This window comes from Rhinichthys klamathensis, unplaced genomic scaffold (genome assembly GCF_029890125.1).
Source record: "Rhinichthys klamathensis goyatoka isolate OS25496 unplaced genomic scaffold, OSU_Roscu_1.1 h1tg000266l_1, whole genome shotgun sequence".
Lineage (NCBI taxonomy): Eukaryota > Metazoa > Chordata > Actinopteri > Cypriniformes > Leuciscidae > Rhinichthys > Rhinichthys klamathensis.
The window spans coordinates 1,170,746-1,179,976 of record NW_026606787.1 but is presented as its reverse complement, the minus strand read 5'-3'; the positions used below and the strand labels follow the sequence as shown (position 1 = coordinate 1,179,976).

General features: G+C 36.9%; 1 protein-coding gene across 7 annotated transcripts in view; it reads right to left on the bottom strand.

Annotated features, from left to right (window-relative positions):
• Positions 1-6,028: 6,028 nt before the first annotated feature.
• Positions 6,029-9,231, bottom strand: part of gapvd1 (GTPase activating protein and VPS9 domains 1) — a 46,766-nt gene continuing 43,563 nt past the window's right edge. For all 7 annotated transcript variants that reach the window (XM_056267957.1, XM_056267959.1, XM_056267960.1 and 4 more), the window contains 4 exons: positions 8,962-9,175; positions 8,540-8,612; positions 8,261-8,458; positions 6,029-6,827 (listed from right to left, as the gene is read on the bottom strand). In XM_056267957.1, the coding sequence (XP_056123932.1) occupies positions 6,687-6,827; positions 8,261-8,458; positions 8,540-8,612; positions 8,962-9,175 (626 nt within the window). In that variant the 3' untranslated portion in view covers positions 6,029-6,686. The remainder of the gene's footprint in view (positions 6,828-8,260; positions 8,459-8,539; positions 8,613-8,961; positions 9,176-9,231) is intronic.

The following is a 9,231-nucleotide window of genomic DNA, read 5'->3' as shown; positions in this document are numbered from 1 at the left end:
ATTTCTAGTAGAACAACATGTTTGGGACTGAAGACCCTGTTTTTTTTGGGGTTTGGATGCAGAACGTCTCCCGTGTCCATGCTGCAATCCCAGTGTGTGCAGGTTGAGCTGGGTTTCATTATTTACATCTCTGCGGATCCTCCTGAGCTCTAATCTTCACGTCTCGCAGGCTCCTCGGGGCTATTTCATTTAGCTTTAATATGTGCGTTTGACGTTTTGTTCATTTAGCTTCCCCCTTTAATTTAATTGACATGCTGCTGCCTTGTTTTGTTTGTTCTCGCCTGTGTAGGGATTTTTTCCCTCATCTTCTAATGCTTCTATAATGCTTGGGTTGTGTGAGAACTTATTGTGTGTGGACTGTGGACAGACAGTGAAAATGAATTTATGCATGCATGCTAATAGGAGGTAAAAATCAGTGACTTTTTCATTACATTACAATTGCATGTGGTACCTGTGGGAACGCCTTGTGCAATAAATGTACAAACAGTGGTAGCCTATCAGCAGAAATGTGTTGTGTAATCTGATTGACTGAATTATAACAGGATGAGATTATGAGAATGCCATGATGCTGGTTAATTAATAGGCTGATGATGGTAAACTCATGTAACACAGTGTGTGACAAAACAAGAGCAAAGAAAGAGTTGTGAATTTCAGTTTAACATTTCAGGAGAATACTTATAGAGTTAATTGTTATACTTAGCTATTTGAGCAACAGGATCTTTTATATCTTCTTTTAGCTCATGTGAAGCTATTCAGTGGCCTAGACTAGAGCATAACGTTAGATATTTCCCAAAAGTACAATTCGCCTACACAGTTCCTTCCTTAGGTGTTTATAGCTTAACATGTACAATCTTGTAGACATTCTATTTGTAAATATTTTTTAGCATTACTTTGTCTAAATGAAAGGTTTCACAAAATGGTGCGTGTTTTAGCTACAGTATCTGAATGTGTTCTTTGTTTCGGCGATATCCGAAGCGCTGGTCGCAAATGGCGCGGCTGCCATCTGGCGGTCACTGCGAGAACAACACAACAAACCCATTAATGTCTGCATTTCCTTTCAATCATCAAAGTGAATTGCAATTGAGAGCAACCCAGCGCAGCTTCATATTGGTGGGCTACACTGGTTAATTAAACTTTCATATTATGTGGTAGAAATATAATAAATCTAAAACAAAACAAGTTAAAATGTATGATAATTCTCCATTTCTATTCGCATTAAAGATGTTAATCAAGTATAAAAATAACGTACACAAAATATAACCCTACCTTATATGATGTGATGCTAATTTTTGAATAAATCTATTAAATGATTCAAACACAAGCATACATGATTTGAATAGGCAAAAATGTAGACCTACAAGGGTAATTATATGGTAATAGCTACTTCACAATAAGCTCTCATTTGTTAACAATAGATAATTAATTAACAACGAGCAATATATTTTACAACGTTTATTAATCTTTGTTGATGTTAGTTTATAAAAATGTTCATGTTTATGTCAGTTCATACAGCATTAATGTTAACAGATAGCTACAATTTTCGAATGAACAACTTTTCAACTTTTGAATCTTAATTTAGTAAATGTTGAGATTAACATTTAGATTAATAAATGCTGTAGAACATTCTTAGTTCATGTTATGAAGTGTGTGTGTGTGTCTATTTATATATATTTATATATATATATATATATATATAGAGAGAGAGAGAGAGAGAGAGAGAGAGAGAGAGAGAGAGAGAGAGAGAGAGAGAGAGAGAGAGAGAGAGAGAGAGAGACATCAAGTTTTCATTTGTTAACGTTAGTTAACATGAACTAAGAATAATAGTTCTTATATAGTACATAGGCTACATATAGCCTACATATGTATGTATATATGTATATGTGTATGTATATGCATGTATATCATATCATATATCAGACATACTTGTCATTGTATCATATATAAATACGAGATGTAACGGGTATAATATATACATAAGGTAGCCTATATAAACGTTGGCTGAGCCACAATCCATTTTGCTGTTCTAGCTGCATGTGAATCACAACCCATGTGAATAAAGCAAGCCTAACATTTAAAAAAAGAAAAAAACGTGTGTGTGTGTGTGTGTAGTCATGTGAGAGCCTCACTGGACTGATGATCTGTGATTTCAGTGCCATCTGGGCTTGGCCCTCAGGCTGTTTAGATCTTCATGCAACAATCTGACATCAATATGTAACACAGTTGCATCAGACAAAACCCATTCCCAAATCCAGCATGCACAATCAAATCAGCAAACCCCCAAGAACCTGTGTTTACAAACGGATAAATGACAATAACACGGCCACAGGATTGCCAAATGTGTTTAGATGGGGGGGCGATGACCTCGTGTTGTTTAATCAAAGTTTATTCATATCACTAGCCTGTTTCACCAATAAGGCCTCCATCTCACACAGCGGGGCTGCCGATATCCACCCGATCTCACCTAAACAAAAGCCATCTCTTCTCCCGACCAAGCGAGTCATTTCGGGTTATTAATACAACTAATTACCCTTTTTCTGGCCAAATTTGAATTTAAATGAACAATCGGAGATATCATCAAGAGAAGCAAAGGCACCCCGCTGCGTTCTTTTCCTCTGATGGAAAGATTACAATTAGAGCACTGGAGTGGTAAGGGCAGGAGAGAGAGAGCAATTGCGAAAGCCTATTACGGTGAAAAAAATCTCCAATTACAAATCCGCTATACAGTTGTCAGTGGTAATTAAATGTGTGGCGAGTGCGGGGGCTTTGCTATTCGTGGCGGCCTTTGTTTCGTCATACTCAGGCCCAGTGACGTGCCCGATGTGAAGGTGACAGACATCAGTGTGTAGGGATCTGTCAAGGAGAGAATGCCACTTTTTAAAAGCAGTCCTTGATGGTTGAACTTTTCATAGACAAAGTTTTATTTGTGATTATCGATTGTGAAGAAAGTCTTTCTGCCGTCAGACCAGATCCTTTTTTTTTAATGGAAAATTGCAATGTTTATTATTAATGATTTACCTGTGTACGTCATTTAAAAACCATCAAGGACTGCTTTAAAAAAAAAAAAAAATTATGTGCCCTCGTAATCTTTATTCAAAATAAAAGTGCGTTCACGCCATGTCATAATAAGCGTAATTACGAAATTCCGACCTGTAAAAAGTGTTCACGTCTTCATAGAACAACTACAACTCCGACTTGTACTACCTGAGCGCTGCAATTAATTTTGCCCTTGTTAATGTTGCCATAAAAAAGCATTATTTCAAGTAGGTCACGCGTTATCTTTTAATACCGGTAATTATGACATGGCTGGGACGCAGCATAACTTCACCTTCCTCCTTGCAATGACATGTTTTATATTCTCTGATGGTGCGTTTACTGGCACAACCTGTCACTGGCACCTAACCCATCCAATCAACTTCCAATGGAAAAAAATCAAGTCCAACCCTACATATTTTATAGTTCGAGAGGCTGTTTCACTCTCGGACATACGTCACAACAGGGAAGAAAATAATATTGCAATTTTAGTTTCATGCTGACTTTAAAACTAAAAAAAGCCAGAAGATACAGTAGTCATGCATCTCTATCAAGACAATTTGATGCAAAAACAGGCGTAGCATTTTCACGGAAAAAGTCTTTAATCGTTTTTTTTTTTTTTTTTTTTACGAATTATGTACAGGTTCATATTCAATCACATAACACACAGAATGCCTTCCCAACAGGAGCCCAAGTGAGTAAGCTCACAAATGCAAGCCATTACCCATAATTCTCTTATAGCATGCTCTTCAAAATAGTGGACCAACATGATACGGTAGGGATTATAAAGCTCTTAAATACAGATCGAGTACAAAGCCTTGCTCTCAGTCAACATACTGTGCAGATATTAAGCCAGTTCAGTTAAGTACAGTACACCAAAACCCTGTTTAAGTCGCTTCTGCTAAAAAGTGTGTTCAAAAGGAATAGTAGTGTATTTCAACTGTTCAATTAAAAACTGCCCTATTGGAAACCTCAAAGACTATTAGTCTTGCGGGTTAGAATATTTGCACAATGAGGCCGTCGCTTTTTAGTTCTTCCGGTTAAATGTAGAACACCAAAAACACAAACCTTTCAATCTCAAGAAAAATAAACAAATAAATCAAGATTAAGTCCTCTTCAAATGTGTGCCACAGGTTACACAAACCCCAAGGTGCATATTTTTGTTAGGGCAGACTTTATACACAAAAAGGTCTTGGTAAAAGTACATGCCATGAAAATATAAAGTCTTTGACTCCTTTGGCAACTAATTTCACCAAAGATCCATCAAATGCAACATTGCCGCTGTGGTAAAAAAAAAAAAAATCCAAACACTGCAAACAGAGCACCAACATAGTGTGCTAGCTTGAACCATTTGAGATATTGAGATCAATAATACCCGATTCCACATTACAGAACATATTGAAAAGGCAAAAATGTTTATCACATTATAATTTAAAAAGTAAAAACAAAGATAGTCTGCTATACCATTTATATAGAATTTAAATGATCTATTATATAGAATATAAATGTTATACAGAATATCAGTGTCGTTCCAAAGTGCACTGCAAATTAAGTCTTGTAGCTGATGCTCTTCGTATTACAGTTTGTGCAAGAGAGAGATACACGACGATATCGCGTTCATGCGCCATTCAAATCAGAAGGAAAACAAGTATATACAGGGCTCTAAAGGCAACAAAAGCTAGAGGAAAAGAATGCATTACAACAATTTTATTTATCCCTTTATGTACACAGTTGGAGGTAGAACTAATTGTTCTAAGTGCATCTACTATATTTAGGACCAAAATCAACACCCAGAGTATGTTTTCAGATATTCACACATCTTTAGGAGCAACAATAACAGACAGATTTGAAAAGGGGAAACTCAAGACAACCACACAAAATGTTAGGGGTACAGTTATTTCTCCCTAGTTCTACGCAAGTGCAAATGTTATTGGGAAGTTCTGATATGATAAAGATAAATTTAGCAATAACATGAGTATGATATTCTACATTCCTGTTTAAATAATATATTGTGCCGATATCAACAGCAAAAACTGTTATGAAGAATGTGTGCTTGCTGTTTATGGGATTATGACACGAGGTAGCCTGAATCGCATAGATATATTCTCCTCAGCAACATCAATATACTAGTCCTCAAACTTTGATGATGCCACAGTGTTAAAATGTTCTTTGTTCTATCTAAACTCAATACACTGGCAGAAAAAAAGGTGTAAAACAGCTTGTCACTGGGGCAGTACCCCTAGAAGGTGCATATTAGTAACTTAGAGTAGTCATATGTACCCTTAAGGAACTACTATGAACCTTTTAGGGGTAAATAAGGTACAAAGGTGTCCGTTTGAGGATACTGCCCCAATAACAAGCTCTTTTTGCCCAAAAGGTACATTTTCGGCTATTTTCTTCTCTAAAAGTGTACCTCAAAGTACAGAAAAATAGTCCTCCTAACTCAAAGTTTTACTTGGGAACTGCATTATAAAAATAACAACGACTTTAACCCTGGAAAAGTAAGAACTTTGAAAACAATACATGGACTTTAAACACAAGTAAAGGTCAATATCAAACTGAATAAAAATATTTTCTGGGGACAACAGCAGTAACTATTGTCTGAGACCATTTGGTAAGTTTTCCAACTATTCAACACAAATAACAATCCACATACTGAACGTCCAATTGTGGGGTGTTTCTATATGGCATGTTGTACTTTTTACTGTAGGTTGGTTATTATTAACATACTGACGTTTAGCCAGGCTTGACTTTGACAGATCCAACTTCCTCACTTCCAGGAAGATGCAAGAAACGAAAAGAACAAGTGTTACTGCAAATATCTGCAAGGCACTAATTTACAACTCTATCGGCTAATGTGAAGACACCCTATTTTAGCTGCTCTCAGTGAGTCTTAATTTTTCTTAAACTTGTTTCCTCAACCGAACCGTGTGCATCTGTCCCAACAGCTAATTCATGGAACAAGTCAGTAAATATAATAAAACATTAAATACAGGAGTGAAGTAATAAATACATTTTATTTTATATAAATATGTGGGCCCTTTTGTCCAAATTGTCCGGGAAACGTAGTAAAGATTGAATGTACAATAATGACAACACCTGCTTACATTCATAGAACAAGCTGCCCTAGCAAAATAATGGCATGATTAATTTGATAAACTGTAACATCTATACACTGGCAGCATCTATAGTGATGCGTTATGATATGACTCGGCGTGTGACTGTTAGCTATGAATGGGGTGAGATTGCACGGTTTATACGAGAAGGACAGAATCATGGATTGCCCTCTGAAGCGTCCCGATACATAATCGTTGCCGGTAGTTCCTGGTCCCTTTTTCATTTGATAGGTATGCTTTAACAGCTAATTACTTGCTAAATCTGTTTAATATGAAATTTGATTCTAAGCCCCAACACCTCCCCAATACTACAGAAAAAAGACGTGGGTTATAAGCGAGATCAGTAGAGCGCGGCAATGTCGCCACTGGCCGCATTATTTGTTTTCATTCGCTTTTAAACTAGTTTTTGTCTCTATGTACAGCTATACAGACTGAGGCGATGCCTCGCTGTGATGAAGGGGAGAGTAGTCGTCCGCGCTGTCCTCTCTTTCGCTCTCTTTCTCCTTCCTACAGTCTGCCCATACAGGTGGCTGTTCTGCTTCACTTGCGATCGTCGATGGTTTTAATGAATTCCACGGCGGCAGTGAACTGCATCCACCAATAGCACTCCTCCCCGCTCAGCCTGCTGGCGTAGAAATTATTGATGTACTGAATGGTGGACAGAAGGCAGGGTGGGTTTGCCTGGAGGGAGGGAGAGAACGAGCGAGAGGGGGGAATTAACGTACGAGATAACATCTGACCACCCACATTGTGCATCCTTACACATTCAAGCACACTAACAAGTTTAGAAAATCTGGTGTGGGCGTGTGCATCGCAAACACAAACAGGTATGGGGTGGGGAGAAGAAAAAAAAAACCTTGCACACAATTAAAAAAACTTAGACATCAGCAAGCAAACAAAATAACTCTAGCATAAGGATCAGTACATTAGGTTTGCTTCTGAAGACTTTAGAGGTTTAGAGGTGTCCAAAAGATTGTTTTTTTATTAACTTTTATTCAGCAAGGGTCCATTAAATTGATCAAAAATGGCAGTAAAGACATTTACAGTGTTACAAAAAGATATTTTAAATAAATGCTGTTCTTTTGAACTTTCTATTCATCAAAAAATCTTGAAAAATACAAGCACAATACAGCACAACTGTTTTCAACATTGATAATAATAATAAGGAATGTTTTTTGAGCAGAAAATATTAAGAATGATTTCTGAAGGATCATGTGACACCAAAGACTGGAGTAATGATGCTGAAAATACAGCTTTGCCATTACAGGAATAAAATGGAATTTTAACATGTATTTAAATAGAAAACAGTTATTTTAAACTGTTATATTTCATGATATTACGGTTTCTAAAGTATTTTTGATCAAATAAATGCATCTTTATTGAACGTAACAGACTTTAAAAAAAAAAAAAAAAAAAACCTAACCAACTTTTGAATCGTCTATCTAAAATGAACATCACAAAGAATTAAAAAATAAAAATGCTATGTAAAATGTTATTTGTAGCAGGGATGCAACATATAATCAATACCATATCGGTTAATGCTTAATATTGAGATTATTTTTATTATTATATCATTTTTCTGTATCATTTGATAATGGATATTTATTTGTGCATGCTCATTTCCCCGATTTTTACTTTTGCCATAATTTAATGCTCTTAAAATTTTTATCTTTAAAACCATAAATAATAATAATAATAATATATTAACACAGTTAAACCATTTTTAGCAAATCTCAAAATAACTATGCATTTTTCAGTGTACATTAAAATCTTTTGATGCTTAATTCACTTGAAGCATTTGAAACGTGCATTCGAAAGGACGAAGGAATGAACCCTGCTGTTATGAATTTACAACCGAGTTGCTTGTATTTGAAAGGATGTGCCATTTTCCATTACATCTTAAAAGCAGTTTAATGAAGTGAAGTCATATGTTGTGGATGTTCTGTAATTGCTTTTAAATAGATACTTTTATATAGCAAAGGATATTTTATTACGTAGAAGACAACAAAGCTTTTGGGCCTTAGTGCCAACTATCAGAAATGTTACAAAATACACAGCACACTTAATGCAATTAGCATCATTATATCACTCTATAGTTTTGTCTCTTAACTCACCTTAATTAGGACAAAGACGAGCACGGGGACGAAGTCGTCCGCCCCGGGTACAGCGTCCTCATTGGCCAGGCTGAGCAGGTTCATAATGGTGGAGCACATGCGCAGGATACACTGCACCTTATCTCGTGGGGTCTTATAGGCATTGATGGTCCTGATCTCAGCCTGTGCTGAGGGCCATGGTGCCTCCTTCAGATACACCTGCACAGATTCAAGCACATCCGATTGCAGTTTTCTGTCTTCATTTCGAACTATATTCTGAGACAAAGAGCAAACCGTTACCTCTGGGATCTGCAGGGCTTTGTGATTGGCCGTCACCACTTTAGACAGACGCTGAATGTGCTCGTGGAAAAGCCTTGAATAAAAGGAGACATCCCATTAAAATACATTTAAAATGCTAAAATGGTGTCCTAAACTAGGTTGAGCATAAGTCTTCTTGTGCAAAGTAAATATGTTTCAACTGACAGTGATTTTGTTATAGTTTAATATGCAGGCATGAACAGGATTTTGGATTAATGATATTTCATTGTGCAAGGCTATCCAGAGAAAATTTAAACTATGTGATTGACAAAATGTCAAACATGAGGATTAGTATAGAGGAGATAGTTTGATGCGTCACATCTAACTCAGACACAATGTATGAATCAACATGTAAAGGAATAAGGAAAATTTTGATCGCATAGTAAATAATTCAGTTTTCTCACTCGTCTCTGTGGATGTCCCCATCCTGATTGGGGTAGAATGCCAGTTTGAAGATGCGGTTCATGACGCTGCGTTCGATGGCCATCTGGGCGTCCTGGAGCTGCTCCTCACTGGCATACTGCCAGATGGCGTCATGGGCCATGGCTCCATACAGGTAACGCAGGAAATCCTCCACGGCTGCTGTCTTATCGTCAGATGCTGTGCAGCCCTGAAATGCTGTGGAACAACAGAGAGAGTCAGAATTAAAAAACAGAGGTCTCATCTATCATTTC